Here is a 26,857-nt window from a genome sequence, read left to right on the forward strand (position 1 = left end):
TATGGCTTGTATGGTGTTCCCGCCATTGAGTTTGGACTTGAGGATTTTTCTAACCCTCCTGATGTATTCACTTCCAATTTTTCTTTGAACTTCAGTGTGTGCAATGTTATCAGCCTGGAGAATGCCCAAGTATTTGTAATGTTCTTTCTCTTCCAGATTCTTGATGTTGCTTCCATTGGGCAGTTCTGTTCCTTCTGTTTTTGTTATTTTTCCTCTGTTCATTATTAATGCAGCACACTTGTCTAGTCCAAACTCCATTGCTATATCGCTACTGAATATACGGACAGTGTTTAGCAGTGATTCGATTTCTGACTGGGACTTTCCATACAACTTCAGATCATCCATGTACAACAGATGGTTGATTTTACTTGATGTTTTTGATGTCTGGTATCTGAGGCCTGTTTTGTTTAGTATTTGTGAAAGTGGAGTCATGGCAATTACAAACAACAGAGGGGATAGTGAGTCCCCTTGGAAAATACCTCATCTAATGCTAACCTGTCCAAGTGTCTCGCCATTGATTGTTAACTGTGTAATCCACATGCTCATTGCTTTTTAAATAAATATCTGAATGTTTTTGCTGACACCAGTTATTTCTAAACATTTTAGTATCCATGTGTGAGGCAATGAGTCAAAAGCTTTCTTGTAGTCAATCCATGCAACACTTAGATTGGTTTTTCTTCTCTTGCAATTTTCTAAAATCATTTTGTCAATCAGCAGCTGGTCTTTTGTGCCTCTGGTGTTCGGGCAATTTCCTTTCTGTTCAACTGGAAGCTGTTTGTTAGTTAATAAGTGTTGCATTACTTCATCTGCTATTATTCCAGTTATTATTATTATTATTATTTTGTGTAGTGCAAGGGGTACACATTTTTTATTGCATTTAATATATACAATATGGGGTTTTTTTTTGCATTTTAAGATTTTATTAGATTTTACAATAGCTTTTACATGTTTACTGCATTGCATGCAATGACATAAATCCTCAAAGCAGTGTCATACCGTTCAAGAAAATATGGTGCCACAGCCACAGTCTATATATTATTCAGCAAACAAAACTATACCCACTCACTGTTTTTCATGCTTTTTTCACAACTTGGTGTTTGTGTTATGCTGCTCCTCTAAGAACCCAATTTCTAGCAGAGTGTTGTTTTTAAAGTGCTTTCAAGCATTTAAAATACAGTGGTCCCTCGACTTACAAACTACTCGACATAAGTATTTTTCGAGTTACAAACGGCAGTTTTAGATCTGGTTTTAGATGCAGTTTTTTCGACTTACAAATTTTTAGATGGGGTTTCCTCGACTTACAAATTTTTAGATGGGGTTTCCTCGACTTACGAATTTTACATGCGGTTTCCTTGACTTGCCTGCCTGTTTACTGCCTGTTTATTCTTGAAAAGAAATGTTCCTGTGCAGTTTGCAAGCCTTACTGGGGGTCTGGGTCTTTTTTCTAGGCTCCGGAACGCATTAATCCGTTCCCAATGCATTCCTATGGGAAACCGCTTTTCGACTTACGAATTTTTCGACTTATAAATGTGCATTCGGAACGGATTAATTTCGTAAGTAGAGGGACCACTGTATGTGATCTCACCCACTTCACCAGACTCCTTCCCCACCGCCTTGGTATGAAGTCGCACAGTCCAGATAGCAGATTGATCACAAGTTTCTTCTTTAAAAAAAATTTTTTATCCCACCATCATGTACAGAATTCTCAAAGCAGCTAACAGCATAGGTTTACTGTACACCCTAACAAAGCACCAGTGCAAAGGGAGAAACTCAGGTGCTGCTGAAAAGTTCACCTGCTGCATTCCTCATTACATGCTGCAAGTTTCACAACATATCTGCTACATGTGCTTCTGTACTGCCCGCGATCCGACATCACTGGCAGTGAAGTGCCGTCCATATTTCTGATGCCCTAATTCAGATTTTATTGCTGCACTGCAACACTACAACGTTGCATCTGCATTTCAGGAAAGTAGCAGTATTTTTCCGTTGTAGGAGGTTTGCAATGATGTTGCCCTGGTATAAGTGGTGTGGTGTGGACAGTTCATGGGGGTGGGGGCATCTGTCCATATTATGCCTTCCCGCTTGGATTTTGTCTCTTTTTATTTTATCTTCCTCCCTTCTAATTTTTTCTCTTTTTTATACTGAGAGAAGGGGGAGCAGTGAGCAGGTGGGCAAAGCCTTAAGAGCCAAGAAGCTCCTTCTGGGCTTGCTTTGCTCACCACTTTTAGGGGGCAAAGCAATGGGGATAATCCACCCGATCCCCAACTCCCCTGATGTCTATCTAAGGGCCCTCTCTGGTTTTGCTGGATTGCTTGTGCAAAGGTGCAATGCTGAAAGTAAATTCTTGCTTTGGAGTGGCCCCTGCCCTTGGTTTGTGCAAGGGTGCAACACTGCCATTAATTTTTTGTTGTTGTTGTTTTGCTGGATTGCTTGTGCAACGGTGCAACACTGCAAGTAAATTCTCGCTTTGGAGCGGCATTTTCCCCGCCCTTGTTTTTGTTGTTGTTGTTTTTGCTGGATTGCTTGTGCAATTTTTGTTTTTGAACAGAGCTTGCCCTGGTGGCTTTGTACAAGGGATATGAGAATTTTATTTATGAAAAGACGTGTCATCTCCCTACCTCCTTCGTGACCCCATTGACCCAAAATGGGGCAGGAAGAGGGGGCAGATAACACAGTTCAAGGAGAATATGGGCACCCCCCGCTTGGAAACCACACTGCAGTGGACAGTAATATGAACGGTCACCAGCATACTACGAAGCATTGAACAACCCTTTACTCGCCATTTGAAACCATTGCACCATTCCGCTGCACCTTGCAACACTTCTAGCAGTGCAAAGCTCGTAATCTGGAAAACACCCTGACTCAATTCCACTGCTGGCAGCAGTGGGGGCAAATTTCAACAACCTCCTTTCCCCAGGAAGTGCTCGCGCAGCCCTCAGAAACATATTTTGGGGTGAACAGAGGACTGCCCACTGCTAACAGAGCAAAGAGGCACTTTTTAAAGTAGTGAGTCTCTTTATTGAGCCTGCAAGAGCAACTGACCCTATCCACCCCCAGCACAGCATCTCTCCAGTGGCTGTTGCTGCTATCTTATATTTCTTTTTTAGATTGTGAGCCCTTTGGGGATAGGGAGCCATTTTATTATTTATTTATATCTATGTAAACCACTTTGGGAACTTTTCTTGAAAAACGGTATATACATATTCGTTGTATTTATATTCCAGGGGCAGAGGAGGTCACTGAAATTCTCTCTCTCTCTCTCTCTCTCTCTCTCTCTCTCTCTCTCACACACACACACACACACACACACACACACACACTAGCACCAGTGCAGAGTTAATCTGAAACTCTTCAGAAGCACTGATGCTACACTGCTGCTTCTCCCCTTGCACCAGCGTGTTGTTAATCAGGATGTCAGCCATACAGTTTAAAAACAGATCATTATCACAGTAATAGAATGACAAAAACAAAACAAGCCAGCACCACCAAAATAGAATCCAATCCAGCAGCAATACAGTTAGCATGCAATCATGGCAGCAATCAGATAATAGTCCAGGGGGAGGGGAAAAATAGTGCTTACCCAGGGCCAGACTGGGGGCACTGAGAGGGCGGTGGAATGTATGTGGGGAGGGCGCTGGGTTTTGAGCAGAATGGGTGCTTAAGGGTGGGAGTATTCTCTGCTGCCAAGTGCAGCGGAGCACAGGGGAGCCCTGTGGGTGGGGCGCACTGGGAATATTCCCTGTTGCCTTGTGGGCCAATCCGAGACTGCGCTCACCTGGCACCTAAAAGATACAAGCATGGATACTGTGTGCAGATATGTCTGAAGAAGATGTCCCTGAGATGAGAGATCACCACAGAAGAGGCTCTATCTCCTGACTAACCATTGAGACAGGGGCAACCAAGCTAGAGGTTCTGATGATGATTATGTGTTTCAGCTGTTAGAAAGAGGATCACATTAGATGTGATAGTGACAGACCTATTGCTTTAAACACAGGTCTGCCCCAATCACGCATAAAGGGAAATAATTGGGATCCAGTTTTTAGAGCCAAAAAGGGGGTTCATGGTGAGAGGAACTGAACTCCCCCCCCCAAAAAACCATCTACCTCTCTGTAGTTGATCTCACAGGGGCGAATTTCTTCAAGAATTTCTCCTTCGCATTATTAGAGCTTAGCAGAGGAGAACAATGCCTTGTGGTGGGCAGGTCAATCTGGCAGAAGAAAGATTTAACATATTGTTGGTTGTAAAAATTGGACTACCCCCCACCTTATGCTTGATTGGGTAAGGTCTGGGTTTAATCAAATGTGTCTGCAGCTGTCACATCTATTTTGGCCCTGAGGCAGCTCCTTATATGTGCAACTATGAGGTGAAATTCTTGTTCTGGGGAAGGGGCTGAAAATGTTTCCACTGAGTTCTACAGAGCAGATTCTTATCTGCAATGTAATAAAACTGCACCTTTATGGAGCAACATTTTTCTCACCCCACCCTGCCAAACAGATGGAAATAAACTATGTTAAACTCCCTTCAAGAAGTGATACCTCTCTTTTAGCACAGGTGGAATCACCAGTGGGCAATTTTCAAGGTAAAGTGAGTGAGAAGGTCTGTTCAGTCAGACATTGTACTTAGCCTCTGATTCAAAGAAAAGTTGGTGGTTTTGTAGGCTTCAGCAGCAGCTTGATGCCTGCTATGTGCCACAGAGAGAGTATCCACAAATTTCCTCAGGTAGCACACCCCAAAATAGTGTCAAATCCCTCACCTAGATAACAGCAAATGTGTTTTCCTGCCCTTAAACAAAAACAAAACAAAAATCTCAGCTTGGATAAAAGAGCATATGGTCCCTTCAAAACAAGCACAGAAATACTATGCCTCAGTGAACAGCTTGTTTTACGCACTTGGCAATAATAGATTTATTTTCCCATTACCTACCAGAAAACTGTAAATATGGTCCCAGATTATGCAGTCAGCAGAATCCAGTGATAAAGCTTTTCCTGGACTGTTATGATTTGAGACTGCAAGAAGGGGGCTGCTGGTTACCATGCATGTGTGAATGTTCCCTCACCATTAAGAGTATCTTCCTTACACTGGGAGAAACAGCATTTCTGGGAGAAGGTATATTTCACCAACATGCTCAGTTTGTGTGTGAAGGGAGATGGTGGTTCCCACATGGGAATATTCTAAGTATTACATTTAAGAAGGGCAAGGGGTATTCATCTCCCCCATGTTTCAGACCATGTAATGATTTCTCAGAACACCTGTATTTGCTCCTTGTTGACATAGTGTTAGAAACAATTCAGTCGGTTCAAATGAGGGCTATCAGACAGCTAGCTGGCTGTGGGGAAAATGGCCTGGCCTTCTCCAGGCCTTTGCTCCCAGCTATAATACGCACAAACAATAGGTCAAGATTTTTATGCTGTGGAGCTAAATGTTGTCACCTTCTAAATGTGGAATGCGCTCCCTGCTGAGATACGATCCTCCCCATCTCTGGCATTTTTCAAAAAACACCTGAAAACACATCTCTTCAACCAGGCTTTCTCAGCTTTTTAAAACTTGTTTTTAAATTCTTCTGATTATTTAATTGTTGTTTTACAATGTTTTTAATTGTTAATTATTTTTTATGCTTTATAATTGTTGTTTTAATTATTAATTGATTTTAATGGTGTTTTAATGTAAACCGCCCTGAGCCTTTTGGAAGGGCGGTATAAAAGTTTTAATAATAAATAAATAAAATAAAATGCTGCACAAACTGCCACGAAAGGGAAACTACAGAGACTGGTCCAAAAGACGGCCACACTCGTGTCAAACGAGAGGTTATTTTAAGCTTGTGACTGGCCCTGATGTGCTTGGGTTTTTTTTTCTTGCTTAAACAGGAGCCACGGGTTTTATAGCTGCTTCCCTCATACACACAAGGGGATATTATATATAGATTTAATGAACGGTTTATTTGGCAGCAACTCTATTTTAATTCTTCTCCTTTCCCTCCCTTTTCCTTTCTGACTCCCCCACCCCCTGACACACACTCTATAGGATCCCCTTGGGACAAATGTCCAGACAAACAAACTGCAAAAGATGACAGTACAGAATACAACCCCATGGCAGTGGGTGGGAGAGACTATCAGGATCAAGTCTGTATAATGGGGGGAGGGGCACCCCTGTGCCACCATTTCTATGAACATATCCCCTGCCATTGCTGCTTGGTCTCAGGCAGGAAGCTGCCACTGGTACCAAAAGGAGCTTCCCTCTCAGGGGAAAATAGTAGCTATGGGGGAAAGGCAATCCAGATTGGCACTGTGGTGAGGTTTACTCTGATGTAGCTGCTGTTCCACTTAGAAAAAACACGCATTCAAGATCCAAACTCTGCATTTGAGTAACATGTAGTTTGGCCCATAGATCTGCACTGACAACATTTTATAGTTTATTATGAGGCATATTTTTAAAAAGCCACAGCCAATGCTCTTAAAGCACACTCTTTTTAAAAACAATTTAATCTTAAATGCATCCAATGGATGGCCTTCAAATTTGTTATGAACCTGCTCACTTCTGCCTGAAATATTTTGGCAAATTACTTACATTTGAAAGGGGGGTTCTGAAACATAACTTGCCCCCCAACACCCCCCCCCCCACATAATCTGCAGCTTGAAGTGGTACCACTCAGGAAATGGTCTACTATGTGATTCTGCTTATAGTACGACCTGGTTGCAGAGAGACCAAAACAAACAAAAAGCTCAAAGAGAAGGTTCCCATCATATGCACAGGCCACTTCCTGATTCAAATTGAAGCAGCCATTTTTAAGTGTCTTTCAGAACAAAAGTAAGAGCTGCACAATCAATCAACAGAAAATGTTAAGCTGTTGACAAGCTATAATTGGGCACCACTGTGCCCCCACGCGGAAACAAAATGTGCAACAAAAACAGGAGTTCTTATCCAGCCAGAAGCAGCAGCATCCCATGGCAGCCAGAAAAACAGAAGATACTTTTCTGTCATTAAGCCCCTGCTTTTCTATTTCTGCCATGGCAAGTCAAGGGAGACCTGTCAGGAGCCCGAAGGACAACAAAACATCCTGTTTTATTCTTGATTCTCTTATTTAATTGTATTTTGATTCTAACTGTAAGCTGCCTTAGACGCTCTCTGAGTAGAAAAGCAGAATTAAAAGAAACTTCCAATAAATAAGTAAATCTCAAGTCTTATTTTATGTGAAAAAAATGAATTTTGGATTACATCTGTGGCACACATAGAGAATTGTGGCCAGTGGCAGCTTTCAGGTTTTTTTACCAGAAGCCTTTGTGCCACTCTAGTCCAACTCTATTGAACTGGCCCTAGGACTTATAAGAAGAAGGGAAGATCCATTTTGTTTCTTATGATCATGAAAGTATTTTCTTATTTTTATGACTGACTGACTTTTAGCTTCCCTAAGAGTCCTCCTATGTGGACTGAGAGGCTGTGCAAAAATATTTAATAAATAAAATAAATCCACTTTTATTTACATCTGCTCACTTTCACCTTCTAAGAGGGTGCAGCAATAGACAGGAGCCCTTCCTTTCCTTCTGATGCGCTTGCTCTCTTTCAAATATTAAGCAGCCCCATAATCCTTCAGATGACAAGACAGCCCAGTAATGTTGGCGGCTTTGATTTATTGTGGTGGCTAAGTCAGCTGATCCCCGCTCAACCCTTCTCTTCTTTTTGTGGGAAAAAACTTTCCAGAGTTGCTCTGATTTTGCTAGAACATGACCTACAGTTTATTTTGTATTTACAGAACAGTTAGAAAAACAAGCACACGGGGAGCCATAGCAACAGAGCTAAAGTGAGTATTTGGAATGATGTTCAGATCTTTCGTGGGAAAACCAAACGGAAAACACTCAAATGTATTGGTAAAAGAGAGATTAAAAGCCAAGCCAAACATTTATGGAATTGGTGTTTTGTTTTAAACGGCATGATCCAGCCAATTTGCTTTTAAAAAAGCAACAACCCTATTGATTACTTGTCCTACTTGTTAGATTCTGAGCTTTTTAAGGACAGGGAATAATCTTATTCCTTTTCTGTGCGAACCACTTTGAGAACTTTTTTTTAAATAAAAAGGCTATAAATTTTCTTTATTAATTATTATTTATTATTTATTATTATTATTATTATTATTATTATTATTATTATTATTATTATTATTTATTAAATACATCATAAATCACACTGAAAACAAATGGAGCACAAAAAATGCTCTTCCTTGGACGGCTATATATATGCCCACTATAACTTTTTTAATTTTTAAAAATGTATTCATAATTTATGTATTACCAAAAATGTATTGGTAAAAGAGAGATTAAAAGCCAAGCCAAACATTTATGGAATTGGTGTTTTGTTTTAAACGGCATGATCCAGCCAATTTGCTTTAAAAAAAGCAACAACCCTATTGATTACTTGTCCTACTTGTTAGATTCTGAGCTTTTTAAGGACAGGGAATAATCTTATTCCTTTTTCTGTGTGAACCACTTTGAGAACTTTTTTTAAATGAACAGGCTATAAATTTTCTTTATTATTTATTTTTTATTATTATTATTATTATTATTATTATTATTATTATTATTATTAAATACATCATAAATCACACTGAAAACAAATGGAGCACAAAAAATGCTTTTCCTTGGATGGCTACATATATGCCCACTATAACTTTTTTAATTTTAAAAAATGTATTCATAATTTATGTATTACCAAGAAATCAAGGTCATTCGAGCATTGTACACAATAAGAATCCCAATATATAAAAGTTGTCAATTTTCCTCCAAGTTTTTAGAAATTAGCATGCCATTCCTTCAGTGAACTTTGTCAGTCTTTTTATCCATGCAGCCATTTTCAGGATTTGAATGAACCACTCTGTAATTGTTGAGAGTAAAAGTTAATTTCCAGTGCTACTAACAAGTTTAGTAGCAACCAAAAGGTGTTGCGATAAAATGTTCAAAGTCCCTTGATTTTCTACTTCAAGGAAGGAACCTCAGAAGTAAGAGTAGGGGTTCAAATGCTTCCAATGCCTACTATAATACAAACACAAACCTAAAAGAAACTGACTTTTAAAGAATTGTTCTCTTTGTAAAACAGGAGTGAGTTCATAAGCCATAATTGCACTGAATGTAGTGTTCTCAATGCTGAGGATATATACTTATGCATTGCATGACAAGATACATATGCACAACCTCAGCGGCAGCTTCACAGCAGTGGATTTTTAATGTAGCTGTTTTCTTGTAAACAAACACCCTCCATTTTAATAAAAGCTCTTTGCATTTTTGCTTCCTCCATTAATTGTTTTTCAAAGGGCTTCACAACAAAATCAGTTGGTTCTTACCTTGCTTTGGAGTCACTGAACTCAAACTTCCAACAAAACCATATGTTTCCTTTGGAGCTGCCATATACGCTTTTAAATTCTAGCAAATATAGATAAGCCAAATAAGTGAAAATCCATCCAAAACAAAGGGAGAGGGTCTTGCTGTCAAATAATGGGCTTCTCTGGACTCATTTGAAGCTTGATTCCCAAGTTTTGCAAGTGTCTTTCTCAGCTAAATAAACTCCCACTCGTTTCCTTGAACTCCAGCCAGCCACTCTAATTTAAAGCAACTGTCAACCTTGCTATAAAATTTGGAGAGAAGGTCCATATGTACTGGAAAAGAAAGAGGAGGAGTAAGACATTTGCTTTGCCTCCAGATTGAAGTAATATGCCACTTAGTTTGACTAGGAGGCACAGCTTCCTTTGGGCAATAATCTGAGATAATATTTGGGAAACGCAATAGTCCAAATTGTCTCCTTCTGTGAAATGAAAAACATAAAAGCGGAGAAACTCCTCTTGTTTCTGGCCAATGCTTCATTTATGGTGGCATTTGAAATTGGAATTACCAGCCTCAAGGCTCTGAATCAAAATAGTGTAAATAGATCAACCATAAGAGGTGGCTCAACTCTGAACTAGATGTGATGCAGGAGAGCAATTCACAGGGGTCCAGGTTTCAAAGCAATGCTGCTCCCCACCACCGCGCCCACATGGTGAGGCAGGGGCAGGGTTGTGCCTCCAGCCTCAGAAGCAGGCATGGCAGTTGCCATCTTGGGCCCCCTCCATGTGGCCAGTGCTGGCCAATCGGGAGAGGGGACAGGGGAGGTCTTGCCCGGCAGCTGCCATTTCACCAGTCTCTCAGCAGCTGGGCACCCGCCCACCCAGTACTCACTGAGGGATAGCCAGTCACCTGTGGGGGCCAAGTAGGAATGTTTTGGGTTCCGTGGGGTAGGTAAACTCAGTATTGGTGTTTGGCTGGAAGGCCATTTGGGGTGAAGGGGTGTCAAGGAATAGCCCTTTTTTGGCAGCCCGGAGGGCTGAGAATGGTCCCCACTCGGGGGGTGGGTGGGTAGCATGACTCACCAGCTCAGAGCTTTGGCAGCTTGGGTTTGGGGTTGGTAGGGCCGCTCCCCACTCAGCAGGTTGAAGCCTCGTGGTGAGAGGAGGTCAGGAAATGGTGCCTGACCGAATCAGTACCTGGCCCTTCGCCCTGGTGTGGGATGACCCACTAGGAGGTGGCCACGACATGGGAGGAGTACCGACACTCTGATTAGTTAGGGACTTCGTTGCAAGCTTGTTATCTGCTGTACATTAGTAAAGTGGCCCTAATTCACTCCAACTAAGTGTGTCATGTCTTCATTGGGGCTTGGGGGTACAATGAACAAGGACCAGAGGGACGAGAGGACAGTGCAGTCAAAACGTGGTAGAGGTCAAAATCCAAGGCAGTAATCAGGAGCCAGCAACAGGCAGTTAGGCAGTGTCATTTACACAAGAGAAAAATTGTTCAGTGTGAGGAGTAAACTCTGAGGCTAGGACTTTATAGGGATTAATGAATAGGGATTGGCTCTTGAGGCCGAGTGCTCAGGCAGCCTGGTCTTGGAGCCTAGATAAGATGGCACCCACAAAGCATAGAGTCTGTCAGGCCTGCATTGTACTAGTGGTGTAGGAGGCAAGGTGGACCATGACTGTTGAGAGCTCGTTTAAGACCTCTCTCCCCAGTGCCTTACATTATAACACCTTACATCATAACATCTTCATCTCCAGTGCCTTACATTGTGACACCACACAAAAAGAATCTTGATGCAACCATATGCACAAAAGTTTCATTTTTCACTGTGTTATATCAATGTGCATGAGTGTATATGTACAAAGATAAAACACTAAAGAAAAGTAAAGTTGTGCCATCAAGTCGGTGTTGACTCCTGGCAACCACAGAGCCATGTGGGGTTTTTTTGGTAGAATACAGGAGGGATTTACAATTGCCATCTCCCGACAGTATGAGATTATGACTTTCAGCATCTCCCTATATTCACTGCTGCCCAATATAAGTGTTACCCATAGTCTGGGCAACATACCAGTGGGTATTCGAACCAGTCACCTCTTGCTCCCTAGGCAAGTTACTTCCCTACTGCACCATTAGGTGGCTGATAAAACACTACAGAAAAATAATCTTGATACAATCATGCATCTGCTCAGATCTGCATATGGTCACACCAAGTTTGCTTTTTTGCAGTGTTTTAGCAGTGAGCACATGTACATTAGCAGCAAAGCAGACAAAAAGAAACTGAAAGAGCTGAATGCTGTTTCAAACTACATTAGAGTTTTGGAGGAGCAATTCTGACATAGTGCCAGTTGGAACACTAGGAAGGGGATAAGAATATGTAGCCTCATGTGTGCACACATCCTTATCATGTGTGTTCAAGCTGGCAAAGTATCATCCAAACCAGTCTATGGAGGAAAGGGTTAAACACACACACACACACACACAGAAACACTTCCAGTGCCGCTGCACAGAATTGAAGAAAGCTGCCTGGTCCAAATATGTAGACTTCTAGAGAAGTCACATTAGCCTTATTCAGACATTATGTCGTATGAACATACAGTTACATCTGTATACTCATCCTTGTTTTTGTGTGAATGACTACACCTGTGTTAATTTAAAAAGTGAAGTTGGGTACAAGCCCTTCAGATTCAAAGTACAGATAGGAAGTATTGCGCTACCTGTGTTCAACATGACATGTGAATAATTGTACCTGTATATAGATCTGTGCCCATATACACTGTACACATAACAAGGAAGAGTGTTGAACACAATGTGAGAATAGGGGTTTTGAGAACCTTCACCAAACATTTATAGTCTGTACTTCACTGTTAAGCTCACAACAGATCTTAGGAAGGATGACAGGTTCTTCCCCCTCATAGCCTCGGTCTATTCCCGCTTGTCTCTTTATGCTGGAAATTTGGGCCTTCTGAACAGACACCCACATAGGTGTTCCCTTTTTTGAGTCAATCCCTTAAACAGGGCTGCTTCTCTTCTTCAATAAGCATCCTGATCTCTGCCTTCTTTTGTCTTGCTACCCCAGCCCAAAATGCCCTCTGCCCTTCTCCTCTCCTTTACTCTTCTCCACTAAAAACACCTGGTTGCTGAGCCTCAAGACTAGTTGGCACCACTTGCTACCCCCTTCTGTACATTAAATGAAGTATGAAGAAATAACCACAACTTGTGTTTGTAAAATATGCTGCTTTTTAAACAATAAAACCTGGCATGTGGGCAAGAATTAGCTTTACATTTTCTTTGAAAATGTTGCTCTCCCGCAGCTGGAATATTTTGTGTGTCCCCCCCCCCCCACCGCAAATGTGAAATGACAACCCATGCATGGATGAACTGGTGGCACATCAAGCACCTGTCAGCTCGCAAGACCTGACTGACGGGCTGCATTTAGCTTAGTGGGCTGCAAGTTGTGCAGGCCTGTGCTAATCAAAGGCAGGATTCTAGTGACCTGCTAACATAGTTTCCTTTCAGTCAAAGACCCGCTAGGAATAGCTAAGGTTGTGAGCTGCTGCAAGGAGGGAAGTCCATAGTTGGTTCAAACGTCTTCTCAGCCACTAACATCTTATTATTATTATTGTTATTATTATTATTATTATTATTAATCAAATGTATACACCGCCCCAAACTTTTGTCTCTGGGTGGTTTACAATAGTCCCTCTTAGAGGGGCTTATAGTGGGTTGTCAGGTCTCATGCAATGCGGTGATACAGAGGATGGACCCTGGTGGCTAAGGATCTGCCTGGCAGAGAAGAAGGTGGAGCTGGTGGGATAAGGGTGGAGCCAAGTGATGCCTGGTGAGGGGGGCAGAGCATGGCACCCAGCAGGTCTGGGGAAGAGACCTGTTGCTCCTGCTACCTCAGGGTGATTGAAACCTGTTGGGCATGGAGCAGACTCTTAAGCCAAGCAGAAAATAATTTACTCCTTTGATCTGTCCCTCACCTGGAAATTTCCTTCCACCTGTAGTTGAGGGAAGGAGGCTAAACCCCCGAAACTTTAGGCAAAACTCTGAGATAGGGCAACCCTAGTCCTGAGTGGGTCACACTTGTTTATGCCTCAGTGTCCCCTCCCTATCTGCAGTTTGTGGGTGCTACTGGAATAGTTTACAAGACATAGAGGCTGTTCACATGAGTCAGCCCTACACAGGCTTGGGCAACCCTACCTAGGTAGTGCTGCTCTTGTGAAGCGCTGGGATTGAGGCAGATCCTGGCACTGCCCTCCTGGATAGCCCAAGATTTTCACCCGGACGTTTACCTGGGTAAAAGGGCCTAAGCATGCGAGTACGTACTGGGTCATGTGGATGCTTGGGCTTCACATAGCCCAAGCAGACACAGAGCCAGGCAGCTAGAGTGCCCAACTCATGGAGGGATCCCTCAATGTATCGTGCTCATCATGCAGTGCACTGTGGGATATCTGGAGGCCAAGAAGCATTTTCTCGGCCTCCAGAATGCCATGCAGCTCACAAAAGTGCCGGTCATGTGGGCACACAAGCTGCATGGCCCACAACCACACTGGATCATCTGGGGGGAAGGTAGGTACTATCCTGCCTTCCCCCTCCTACCCTCCCAGGTGCTCTCAAAAGTCATGTTAAAGACCTCATCCTTTACATAGTTTAATAGTATCTTTAAGAATGTATGTGAAACACTTTGTACCTGAAATGTGCAAGAATAATGTCACATTTGATGCAAAATAAGATTTCAAAATGACACAGAAAGGGAAAACATATTATATAGAGAAGTTTTTCTTGTCTAAAATGCCAATAAATCCAAACAATCCATGGACAAATGCAGCTTGATATCCATAAATCAGAGGTTCCAAACCATTACTACACCCCTGATAGTCATCATCTTTTAATATGCTCATGTGGCAAGCAGCTGTGCCTTGTTGGGGATTCTCTTTGCTCTTCCTTCTCTCCAAGAAGTTGCGAGAATCAGCAGGTTTCAATCATGGCTAAAGAACTGGTTATTTCCAGAGCAAGCAACAGCACTGGGAAGCAAGCTTGCATCTTGCATGTACAGTGGATGTCTGGCAGACAGAAATGTGCTTTTGTAACTTAAAATATGGTTCACCCTTTGATGTCAGCATCTGTTGTTTTCCCCTTGCTATACAAACTGAATGCATTTGCATCTAGAAATTCAGAACACAATTGACAAGATCTCTGTATCTTTTAGTTCTGAGTGACTTTGTGGGATGCTTCAACCATCATATGACATAATTCTTACATTAAAATAAAGCACTTTAATGTTGAATATATTGTGCAGGTTGTGCTGTTTATGTATGATGACTGATGTATTGTATGCTATTTTTTCCACAGAACAATTCGGGTAAAGGAACTGTGGTCCCAAGAGGTTGAAGGCCCAAGTTCTCAAAAGGACTGTGCACATGAGCAGCAAAACCCAGGCTAGGGAAGTCTAGCCCAGTCCTGGTGCTGTCCTTGTGGATAGTCTGACTTTTAACCCTGGACTTTAAGCCACAGTTAAGGGCATGAATGTTCGCTTCACCCCGGCGCTGGGGTCATGTGTATGCTTGGGCTGTGCACAGCCTGAGCATACACAGAGACAGGTGCCTAGAGCACCTGTCTTGTTTGGGTATCCCCCAATGTACTGCACTTGTCACACAGTGCCCTGTGGGATATCACACATTGGCTCAGCCTCAAGAGATCTATGCTGCTTCCAGATCATCTGGAAGTGAGAGCCACACTCCCAGCATGTGCTTACTCATCTGGAGGGGAAGGTGAGTTGGCCCCCTGCCTTCTCCCCTGTCCACCCACCTACCCTCCCTCCTGCACAGTCATGTGAATAGCCTTATTGTGTGAGTTGCAATCCCCAGAGTGGGTACACATGCAGATGGATCATAATACACCTGCAGGGTTTAGGGGTGTGATGATGATCTTCTGGAAGCAAGCAGCAGTTGTGGTCATCTCTTTCCCAAAGCATAAGTTAGAAGGAATAGCCCTCCACTCTGCCTACTAGCCACAGGCATAGCCTCACCTGCCTGCCACTGCTCCATATCTGCTCTTTTTTCCTCTGGCACTCCATCCCCTTGTTGGCCCTACCTCCTGGTTCTTCTGCTGGCCCAGGCACTGTCCACCACACTCCCCCGCTCACTACCCTGTCTTAGTTGCATTGGGGCATGCTACCTTTGCTGGATGGTTTGCATTTCAAACCAATTTGTAATCTTTGTAGTAGCTAGGTTTTGTGTGGCAGTGGTGAAAATACAACCATGAAACAGTTGCTTTTGAATATCTCTCTTGGATGGTAAATAAAGTTGTGTGGTTGTTGGCTGGTTTGCACAGTGGAGGGAAGGGTGCCTCCAGCAGCACCAGCTAGCCTTTCCTCTGCACTGATGCTTTACCAACAGCATCTCTTCCTCTGTCTCACTCCTTCAAGCATCAAATTTGTCTGCTTTGTCTTCAAACATGTTTGGTGTTGGAGGAAAGAGAGGGTGGTGGTGGTGGTGGTGTGGAAGTGCAGCAGCATGGAGGAGAGGCCAGCTGTTGCTGCAGGTGGCTGCCCAGCTCACACCATGCAAATGTCCAGAGTAGCAGTGTGCCCTACCATCGCTGAGGGCAGAAGGTGCAGGGAAGAGCTGCAGGTGGTATCTGGGCTGGCAGAGGAGGTGGGCTTGGGGCCAGTGAGGGTGAAGGGGAAAGGCAACCTATTGCTGTTCAAGCGGCAAATGGCAAAGACCTGGTACTATGCAGCTACTCAATTAATAAGCAATTAGAAGTTTGAAGTATGTGGGGGAGGACTTTGGTTTTCCCAAGTCATGAACTGGACAGCTGGACAGAATAAAACTGAAAATCCATCCTTGTATCCTGCTGAAGTAGGATTTCCAGTTTAGTCCTGTGAATGTTTGTTTGGGAGTTCCACTGCATTCAGTGGGACTTATCCTTAGTAAGTGTGTTTAGGACTGCATTCCTCCTAGGCTGCTGTTTTGTGCACATCTACAAGGCAGGGCATCCCATTGATCTGAATGAGTTTCGTTACTTTCCATGAGACTAGGGAGGGGAGAGAATCAGGAGTACATGAGCAGTGTTGAGGGAGGCATAATCCACATCAAAGCAGTTTCCTGTTTGCATGACACCCTGCCCTAACTGCTTCCCCTTCCCAGCACTCTACTACCACAATGTGGTGTGAAGTTCTCCTGTCACCGTGGCACACATGTTGGAACGGAGAACAAGCCACAAAGTTCTTGCCAGTCCTCTCATTTTAGCATAGCCACCATGAGTGATGCATGAGTGGGACAACGCTCTCCTCACTCATCACCTCATCATACTGATGGGCATTTCACTTTTTGGGAATAAAAGTGCTAAAAACTCTGAAAAATCTGGGTCCAATTAGATCATGTATTTGTTAATATAATGACAAAATTGTAATTTTCTCCCATATGAATATGCTTAGTTTCATGGATTTTCCCCCCACATGCCAGAACTTACCCCATATTTCCTGGAAAGCTTTTCAGTGTCATGGTGACAAGTTTAATATAAGAAAAATTTTAAGTGTTCAAGTATTAGTATATTTATCTATGAAATTTTTAGCGAGTGTTATAATTGGGACTTTCAAGAAGCAGCCAGAGGAAACATACTGAAGTTCTATGCACACTGAAAAAATAATCATGGTTTGAGCTTTTAGCAATCCTTCAGTTGTGCTAGAGATTGTTCTCCATTCATTGACCTTGAGTTTTACCAGAGGTGAATTTTGCTTTCCTCACTGCTAACTGACTGATCTTAAAAGCAGATCAGCACCCCTGATAAAAAAATAAAGTAATCAGAGAGTCCACATCTTCTGAAGAATCAAATTTCTACACAAAAATGTTCCCCTGTGCCTGGGGAAAGAGAGACAGAAAGATAAAATTGAATTGAAATACAAGTGTTATGGCTCTCTGCAAATGAAAACCTAATGGTAAAACCAAAACAAGCCCAAGAATAAGAATAAAAAGTTCATTTTGATGACTATAGTGGTCTTCCATAGAATTCCTATTGCACTCCAAATACAAACTATTTTTCAAGCAGTGGCTATAAACCAGTGGTAATCTTGCCCCTGGATTCCAGGGCCAAAGTCCAGGGCCTCCATATCCCCTGGGGGCTCCCAAATCCTCTTCCTTCCTGCAAGTCCTGGGTGGTGTGGTCGCTGCTGGCCCACACTGCACTGTGCAGCTGAGTGTAATTGTGACCTGTGCTGAGTGCTTTAGAGGCAGAGTGGGGAGAGGAGAAAAAAATGTGTGGCAAAATCAGGAAAAATCAGGGATTTATTGAGCTTCAGGTGCACCACCATACATGGCTGGAGGATTGCAAAGCACATCACATGTGGCTTGGTGGCTCACAAAGAACATCCCTTTTTGAACATAGACAATGTGATCCAGAAAGGCCATGCTTAGCCAGTTGCACAAACAAGGGCCCGGTTCACACGTAACATGGAACCGCGGGTCCAATGGGTCCATGGTTCCATCCCCTGCCCCTGCATTCAAACATAGGGATACTGCAGAGAGGCAGGGGAGCTGGCTGTGCAGACTTCCTTCTTCACAGGACAGCCCACACCGCCAATCAGGGCAGAGTGAAGGAGAAGCTTCCTCCCTCAACTCTGGCTCCATGGGGCCCAAACTACAGTGCCAGCATTTGTACATAATGCTGGCATCGCAGAAATGGAGTTTGAGGTGGTGAAACGCCACTCTAACTGAAGGTTCAGAGTGGATTTTGGCAAGGGAAACCACAGGTCACTTTCCCCTGCAAACTCAATTTCCCCAGGTTCAGACGTTCAGGTTTGGAAACCAGTAGAGATGTGCATGAACCAGTTCGGAGGTCCAGACTTCTGACCAGTTTGGAGGTGGAGGAATTACCTTTAAGGATCAGGGATCACCCCCCACCACTCCCCACCACTGGCGCACTCTCAAAAAAATCACACGGTCTCCAAAAATGTCACGTACATGCACCGGCCACTTCCAGTATGATGCCGACCAGGGCTGCAAGGAGGTATGCAGCAGCCCCGTGCCAGCGTTTTTGGAGACAGTGCCAGTGGGGGGGGGGGAAGTGGTGGTGGTGGGGATTGGGCACCCTCCCTGCTTTTAAAAAAGTAACCCCCCACCTCCCGGGAGTACACAAACCCGTTTTTGCACATCCTGAGAAACCAGAGGTGAAGAGGCCTCCAGTTTCCTGTTACGTATGGACTGGGCCATACACTCCAGCACATCACCTTGAGCTGTGTGTCAGGTTCCTTCCTTCCTTCTTTCCTTCCCATAAATGACCTGTGTTTTATACAATCAAATTTGCCAGAAAGAAGAAATAGAATCAAACAGTTTTGCCAAATCCAGCTTAGGTCACTGCTGGTAGAGAACCAAATACAATGGGAAAACAAGTATTTGAGGGCGGATGAAAGCTGATGGAGCATAAACATATTTCTGTTCTGAGCTCCTTGACTGCAAAAAGGAGCCACTTTCCTTGAAAACAAACACAACCCCAATGAGTAGGCACACAGTATGAGTTATGCCAGATTTGAGATCTTATGTGAAAAGTGCTTGCCACCTGCAAGTATTTATGCCATATTCAGCTGAAGATTGATTTATTGGGATGCAGCTGCTGCAAAGACAAGGCAGCGGAGTGGAATCAGGAATATTAACAGTTTAATGGGATATTATGTACGGAAAGATGTGTGCAGTCTGCCTTTAGTCCTCTTGCTGCTGGATGTTTGTTAGCCCCACCTCTACTCCAGGACTGGAATACAAGTAACTAAGGCCTCTTCAAAAGCTTTGTTTTTTTAAACAAAAAACCCCATTCACACACACCAGGTGTTCCAAGCTTGCCGAACACTGCAGTCATGTGGCCATCCACAGTCAACCAAAAAGCTTAGTTTCTAGACTGAGTGACAGCAAAGGAAGTGACTGATGGCTCACTCTGCATGCTGCCTCCATGGAAGTGGCACACAGAGTGAGCAACTCCCTATGCTCAGGAAATCCAAATGGCAGGGACTGGGTGATTGCTGGGTTCTACTAGGAGGATTCTATGTACAGAGGAAGGCATTGTGGATGCACAGCCCAGAATATCCCAGGACAAAGCAGCAGTGGCAGTAAGGGAGGGACGGAGGAAGAAGGGATGGAAAACGTCTCCCTCTTATTTTCTTTCCCTACTTTTGCTCTTTTCAAGCCATTCTTCTCAAGAGACAGAGTCAATGAATATAAGAATATTCTCTTCCCTGCCACTTGAGAAGATTAGAAACATAGGAAACTGCCATCTACTGAGTCAGACCATTTGTCACTTAGCTCAGTGTTGTCTATTCTGTCTGGCAGCAGCTCTCCAGGGCTCCAGGCAGGAGTTACTCTCAGTCCTAGCTAGAGATGCCAGGAATCGAACCTGGGACCTTCTATAGACTAGGCAGATGCTCTACCACTGAGCTACAGCCCCACCCACTCATTCCAAAGGAAGGTAAAGCAATGAAGGTAAAGAGAATCTTATTTCTTTCCTCTGCCCCAACTATTTCCTTCACAAGGCTTCCTCATTTAAAAGCTGGTGTACATGCAAATATCGTTATACAAATATATCCAGAAGTTACTACAGTTTAGTGACTGGAAAGATGAGCTATTTGTAGAAAAAAATTCTAGACACTTTAAGGGCCATTGGAAATGTTATCTATTTTGTACATGGAAACAACTTCTGTCTATGCTGAAGCATGGAAATCATGTGCATATTATAAATGTGATGATCAGACATACACTCATTTCACACACATGACTGACTATTTTGCCAGAAGGCAAACTATTAGATGTAATATGAAAATCTCATTCTTCATCTTCAAATCGTTTTCTGAGTATGGCTGCTCTCTAGTGGTACTTTTCAAAGACACACCAGTTTCTACAACAATAGAGTGGAGAGGGAGGGAGAGGAAGTGCAGCTTCAGTTCATCAGCCCAGAGTGTAATCCAAAAGACTGTGGCTGATCTAGCATGATAGCGCATCTCCACAGAGACACAGCTGTTCAACATAAACCTGTTTGCATAGCTACTTCTGGTCAAAAACTCGCCATTTGTTTCCCCTACAGTGTTCAGCTTTCTGTATTTGAAGCCTGGCTGCTGAGGATCTGTTTATCTGAACATTGTGCTTAGCCTGTGTCCATCACTTACCTTACAAACTTTTACAGGAGATGTCAACGATCATGATGAAGGCGATGTTTCATCAAGTTTTTCAGCTATCCATCTGTTCTTGCTACTCAGTGGTTGTTGATTGCTCTGTTGGAAGTCTGCTTCTGGTGAAAATATCGGAGAGGTCAAGGGTCTCTAGGCCTTCGAAGGTCAGAAAAGGTAGCCAAAAGGTCATGGGTGTGGTGCCCATAAAACATATACTTTATGAAAAAGAACTTCCGCCCAAGTAGAAATCCAGACCTTTTCAGCCATCCTGTGACTTGTCTGGACTAAGCTTTGGTGTATTAGTCCTCATCTAATACATTACTGATCTCAGATATGGGTATAGTATCACAGGGAAGCTCAGAAAGACCACACTCAATATCTTCTAGGAAAGGAAAAGACATAAAAAGAATCTGAATCTTCCCATCCATAATCAAAATGTTCAAAAAATCTGTCAACTGCTTTCTAATGCTGACAACAGATGACTGAATGTGTTTTCCTACCTAACACCAAATGAGCTGGTGCAGGGATCCCCAACATATGGTACTGCACAGATGTTGCTGAACTACAACTCCCATCACCAACCAAAATAAATTGTCGCTGGTGATGATGGGGGCTGTAGTTTAGCAACATCTGGAGGACCACAGATTGGGGACTGTTGAGCTAGTGAGAAGAAACTCACACTACAAATTTAAAGCATTTGAAAGTTGCTTTAATTATCATGGCTTCCGTTAGAGATCCATGGGATCTCTGTAGTTTTCTGAAGGTGCTGATCATTTTCTGTTAAATACCTTGCTTTATTTAAAAAACAAACACATACCTTCAGTTCTAGTTGCCATGATAATACAAAATAATGCTATCGCAACAACTTGTCCATCTGCTGTCAGGAAACCTGTTGCTTTTGCAAATCTATCTGGTTTGCTATTCATAATCCCTTTTCACTTTGGCCTCCCAGTTGCGAGCTGTTTTAATGCAGGGTGGCTAGATATATACAGGAAGCTGCCTTTGAGTCTTTTGTTTTGTGGCATGTTGTAGCGGATTTAACCCAGCCTTTGTCTCAGAGCAAGCTCACATGAGGAGAAGAAAAATGCTGAATCACCCTCTCTCTTGCTTTCACCCACAAAGGTTGTTCCTTTAAACTTAAACTGTTCCTTTAGTAGCTCAATCGCTGCCACCACATCCACTTTTCAACAGTGTTTAACCCCCCACCTCCCAGTGTGGGCAAAATTCCAGGGAATTCTTCTTCTCTTTACAGATGGAAAAGTACAAAATAACCTTCCACGTGCAGCCTACACATGATGAGAAAACTTGGTAGAGTTGCTGAGCAATCAAATTGAGACATGTGTTGCACCAGAGACAAAAACCCCTTTCCAGCCCCACTTTCCTGAGTTAAAAATCCACTTAAAGAGGCTGGTTAAAATTGCAAAGGGCAAAAGGAAAAATAAACTTTATTTAAAATATTACAGACTGCTTCTGTCTGAGGCCTTCTCAGCTTTTAGTTACAGGTAAAAGGAACACTCAGTAGTTGCAAGAATACTTCAAAAAGCACCCCATTTGCAAGGAATAGGGATATAGGAATCTTTAAAAGGACCTTTAAAAGTTACAGAGACTTTTGCAGCACCCTGGATAGATAGCTGGGCCCAGGCTCAGAATTTCTTAGCTTGTTATGTTACAGATAAAACACAATAGACCAGTTGTAAGGATTTACAAAGCACACCAAATGTAAGTAAGAAGAAAACATGAGCTAACAAACTGTTCCCTGGTTAAACCCTTCCCCGAAGCCAAAGCCCTGGCTTCCTTCCTGAACTCACCAAATCCATGGTGGAGACTTCAGGCCACTGCAGTTCTAACTTCCCAGGATTGCAGTCCTCCTTGTTGCAGCCATTTGTCTGGCCAAAAACCTGTTGCAAGCACAGCCTGGCTCCAACCGAGAACAAAGAAACCCTTCTCTCCTGCCACAAGGCCCTCTAGGTCCCGCCTACCATGTGCTGAGTGGCTGATCCCTAGAGGTCACTGCCTGTCAGTCAAGACAGGGTTCACTTCCGGTTCACTCTTTAGAGGAGGGCTGTTCACTACACATGTATTTTGTTTCTCTACAGAGACTGTCTTCTGTCTTTCAGTATCATCAGTGTTATAAGGGCATGCTTGGGAATGTTTGATTATTTTTCCTGCATTTGTGAGGCCATTTTGCATTCTTTAAAATGGATGCTTGCAACAAGCCAATTGGGTTGACAAAATACAAACAATTTGTTACAGGAAAGCAAAGTTAACCCTTAGAGATGCATGGGGAATAATGCATTATAAGTGCTGATGCAATTAATTAGAAAAGGCAGATGGATTGACTAGATCATTCCAGGGCGGGGGTGGGGGGGTGGGAAAAAGTGATCTGGTCGTACTGAATGAAAGACGTACATATAGTAATAGCAATGACTGCATCTTTGATGGAAAGTAAACAAGAAGACTCCTATTGATACGCCCGAGGTCAGGTCAATGCTCAGCCCAAAGTGTTAATCTTTTGTGACATGCCCTTCCCAGGAGAAAACTGATCAGAGCCAGTTTGTACAATCAACAGAATCAGATAGTAAAGTGATGCCTCAGCTGTTATATTTCATCCTCTCTCTCTGGGTGCACATATGTAGGTTTGCATGTTTCAGTACTCCCCCAAGGACAAAACCGACATCTAGTATGTCAGGTTGAACAGTTCAGCTTACCCTTCCACCTCCCAGGTTAGCTTTTTATGTAAAGGGAAAGGATTTTACCCTGCCCTGGGCAAGCATTCAAATACACAGCACACACCTGCACTATGACATAGTGGCAGGCTTCAGCAGGGCACGTTCAGTCCAAGAACAAGGCTGAGAGCACAGCAGATCAGGATCCAAGCACCAGAGGCATAGTCAAGGCAAGGTCCAGCCTGTCCACTAGGCAGACCTAGGTGGTTGCCTATGGCACTAATTCTTGATGTGGGTGGGAGGCAGTGTATAAACAGGGACAGAATATAGCACTGCCAATTATTCTCTCTCTCTCTCTTTCTTGTATTGCACCCCTGAAGTACTGCACATATTACTGTGTAATATGTAGTTCTGCACCCTGCAACCCAAAGGGCTTGAATATTCCACACCCCAAATACACAGCCTTCTGTCCTCCCTGCACACCAGCCCCCAATAAACAGCTCATCTCATAAGCTGCACAGCACTCCCTCTCTTGAATATGAATTGCCTGCCTCAACATTCAGTTCCAAAAAAGAATGGTCTCAGATTGCATTTCCAAATTAACAGCAGCATTTTTTCATCTCCGAAAAGCTAGCATTTTGCCCCCATAATATACTAGGAAGGAACTCTCTTCCTACTGTATCTTCAAACTAACGTGGGCTGGGCATTCGCCCTGATCAAGGCTAGATTGAGGGTTCATTTCCAAAGACCACAGGGGCCAAGTCTGCCGTGGCTACTCCTAGTAATGAGTGGACCAGGTTGAGGAAGTAGCTCAGAACCTTATAGTTCTGGATTGGCCCAGGCAGTCAGCTGACGGTATTCAGGATGACAGAAGATTTTTCAAAAAATTAAAGCATCTCCCACTATTTTTCCTCCAATGTTCCAAGGTAAAAGTTTCAAATGTGCAATGCTGTCTGATAGGGTTTGTGTTTTTTTTTAAAGAAGAGCATTTTAATAATGCAGCTGATAAATGGCTTGTATGTGTGCGAAAGGCCTGCCATTTTCATGCTGAGGCTGAAGAGATACTTTCTGAAAGGGCCTGCTCTCCCTGGAGATGACACACTTTAAAATGCTGAGGTAGGATTGCTTGTGGCAGGCTGCCTAACATCAAAGCAAAGTGATATTCAGAATATAGCTCCAAAAATAAAAGGGACATCTGAGGGAAAAAACTCAAGAGGAGAGAGTTGCTATGAAGAGAGATGTGACAAAGTTTTGATGTTGTAAAGGAACCTACTTTGTCAAGTACTTAGCTGTGATTAGCTCATCATATATTTAAAATAACTTCTATGCAGAAGCCGAAGATTCCCAAACAGGGAACAGGAAAATCTCAAATCAAAGAACATAGCTGACATTTGAACTAAAATTAACATTTCCTGGGCCCAATCCAGATGTACCTGAACCTCAGAAAGGTGTCTTGTGTGCAAGAAATCACAGAGGCATGCACATCCCTCACAAAAAATGTGCAGCATGGATAGTGATACAGGATCTGCAACTGATCTGTGCATTTGGGGAGATCTCCCTCTCGGCAGACAGTGTTTGACTGAAGGAATTGCTCCATCTGCACTGGCTCTGTGTTCTTCTTCAGGCACAATTCAAAGGTGCTGATTATAACAGACAAAGCCCTAAATACTTAGGCCAATATACCAGAGAGATTGCCCCAGGCAATGTGATATCCAAGAGTCCCATTATGATATCCAAAAGTCACCAAACATGTTCTCTTAATGATACCGTTGTTGTGTCCAATTAAGACAGCAAGGGTGAGAAAAGAAACATGTACGAGGGTTGCTCCTTCATTGATGGAATCCCCTCCCACCGTAGACTTCAGTCACTTTTGGAAGTGTTGTAAGACCTACCTGTTTGGGCTGCCCTCTTGGGTACTCAGAATTGTGTTAAGAGAGGCATATTCAGTAAATTTGATAAATTTTATCCAGTTCTGCTTCACATAGGGCTTGTTTTTAATATCTGCCCTGAACCTTCATGACTTTGTGAGTTATTTATCCAAATAAATACAGTAGACTCTAGATAGGATCCAGACTTCATTAGTCATGACTAAGTTCAACTGAAGTAAATGAGACCAGTTAGTCATGAGTAATTTAATTTCAATGGGACTTTGACATGAGTAACTGTCTGTATTCTGCCCTTTATTTTTTCACTTGTAGGCAAGTTATGACTGTTGGTGGATTATTGCAAATAGAATGCTGGATTAGATATGCCTTTGGCTTGATCTACAGTAGTAAGGCAACTACTGTGTTCCTATTTTGCTGATTGGCAAAATCATGCTGCTCTTATCATCTTCATATTCCTTTAGTTCTACCCTGATCGATTTCCTCCATATTTTGGAGAGAATCCTTGTGCTCAAACAAAACTGACAAATTGCATGTTTACTATGTTCATGTTTCTGGTGCTGCTCTGCAGGGTAACCTGCCATGGCTGTTCAACCCTTCAGACAATCGATGTGGCCCTTTAATTATATTGTGCTTCATATGAAAGCAAATCCAAATGTGTTTGTTATGTTAATACCTGGAACGCCATTCTCTATTTGTTTCATTTTCCATAATGGGAAAAGCAAGCAATGTGGAACAGAGGGTGGGGTGGTGGTGGAATACAGAACAGAGGGGAAAGTAGCACTGAGTGTATCACTGCTATGATATACATCTGATAAATGACTATTTAAAAGTTTAGTTCTTTTAATTTCCACAAGATGGAGCCAGACCTGTTTTTCTCTATTCAATGAAATTCTTATAGAAATGTGACTCTCCCCTAGAGCCAGGTTCTTTAAGGACAGCACGGGATCTGATGCTCTTATTTTCAACTACACTTCCTTGATGCAGATTGTCTTAATGCCTCTCCTTCCTATGTGTCCTACAGAATTCCTTCAACCCTTCAAAAATAAGATAAAGCTCATTCTTGGATCAGAGAATACCCATAAAACACTCCAATTATTAGATGATCAAGTGTATAAATCCCAAAGAAAAGATGTTTATTTAACATTAGTCACTTAAGATGTTTGGGTCAATTACTCCATCCATTTTGGCTCTGGAAAACAAGTCTTTATTCTCACTTCAAGAAAAGCTGAAGAGATTTTGAAGCTAGGCAGATTAACTAGCCTGTCTGCACTGATTGACAGCCGCTCTCCAAGATGTTGAGCAGGGACCTTTCCCTAAGATGGCTACTCAAGAGCCTCTTAATTGGAGGCCTGGGAACTTCTGCATATAAAACATGGGCTAAGCCACATCCAGCCAAGTCAGTGGGGTACCAGCCAGCACTGTGCCTCATCCAATATGAGTAGTTCACTGGAATCTGCTCTGAGTACATTTGAAGTTCTGTATAATTATGGACCTGTAAAGTGTCCAGAGATTCAAACAATGGATTTGGATGGTAGGGCTTAGGCACCTTACTTCCTGATCCACCAGAGCATTTTGTGTTACTAGCCTAATCTTTCTTGTGTTACAGTGCCACCCTTACAGTGCTGGACAGAGATGGTATTGCTGTTCATCAGACCATCCAGACTAAGTAACCTGAAGAACGTCAGGTTGCTTACCTGTAATTTGAGTTCTTCTAGTGGTCATCTGTGCTCTTACATGATTGGGCTTTGCACCTGTGCAGAGACCTCATCGGAATCTTTCCAAGCTGGAGTTTTCTCTCTGAAATGGGTGGTAGCCCCACCCCCTCTGGAGCAGTACTCA

The 26,857-nt window shown here is 42.9% G+C and overlaps 1 protein-coding gene and 1 non-coding gene across 5 annotated transcripts in view; both read right to left on the minus strand.

Moving 5' to 3' along the window:
* The window catches only part of C1QTNF7 (C1q and TNF related 7), a 129,091-nt gene extending 106,774 nt beyond the window's left edge, over positions 1-22,317 (minus strand). Inside the window, exons 1-2 of one of the 4 annotated variants that reach the window (XM_053251660.1) lie at positions 22,275-22,317; positions 20,464-20,579 (exon numbers count right to left, since the gene is read on the minus strand). Coding sequence is in view for 1 of the 4 variants with exons in the window: in XM_053251656.1 (XP_053107631.1) it covers positions 9,329-9,392 (64 nt within the window). In the remaining 3 variants the exon portion in view is untranslated. Of the gene's footprint in view, positions 1-4,103; positions 4,188-9,328; positions 9,500-20,463; positions 20,586-22,274 lie in introns of those variants that run through there. The other 3 variants (XM_053251659.1, XM_053251656.1, XM_053251661.1) reach the window with 3 other exon arrangements.
* On the minus strand, positions 19,677-19,748 carry TRNAT-AGU (transfer RNA threonine (anticodon AGU)). Its single transcript has one exon. It is a non-coding gene; the product is annotated as a tRNA-Thr (tRNA).
* Positions 22,318-26,857: the final 4,540 nt, after the last annotated feature.

The sequence above is a fragment of the Hemicordylus capensis genome, chromosome 5, assembly GCF_027244095.1.
Source record: "Hemicordylus capensis ecotype Gifberg chromosome 5, rHemCap1.1.pri, whole genome shotgun sequence".
NCBI lineage: Eukaryota > Metazoa > Chordata > Lepidosauria > Squamata > Cordylidae > Hemicordylus > Hemicordylus capensis.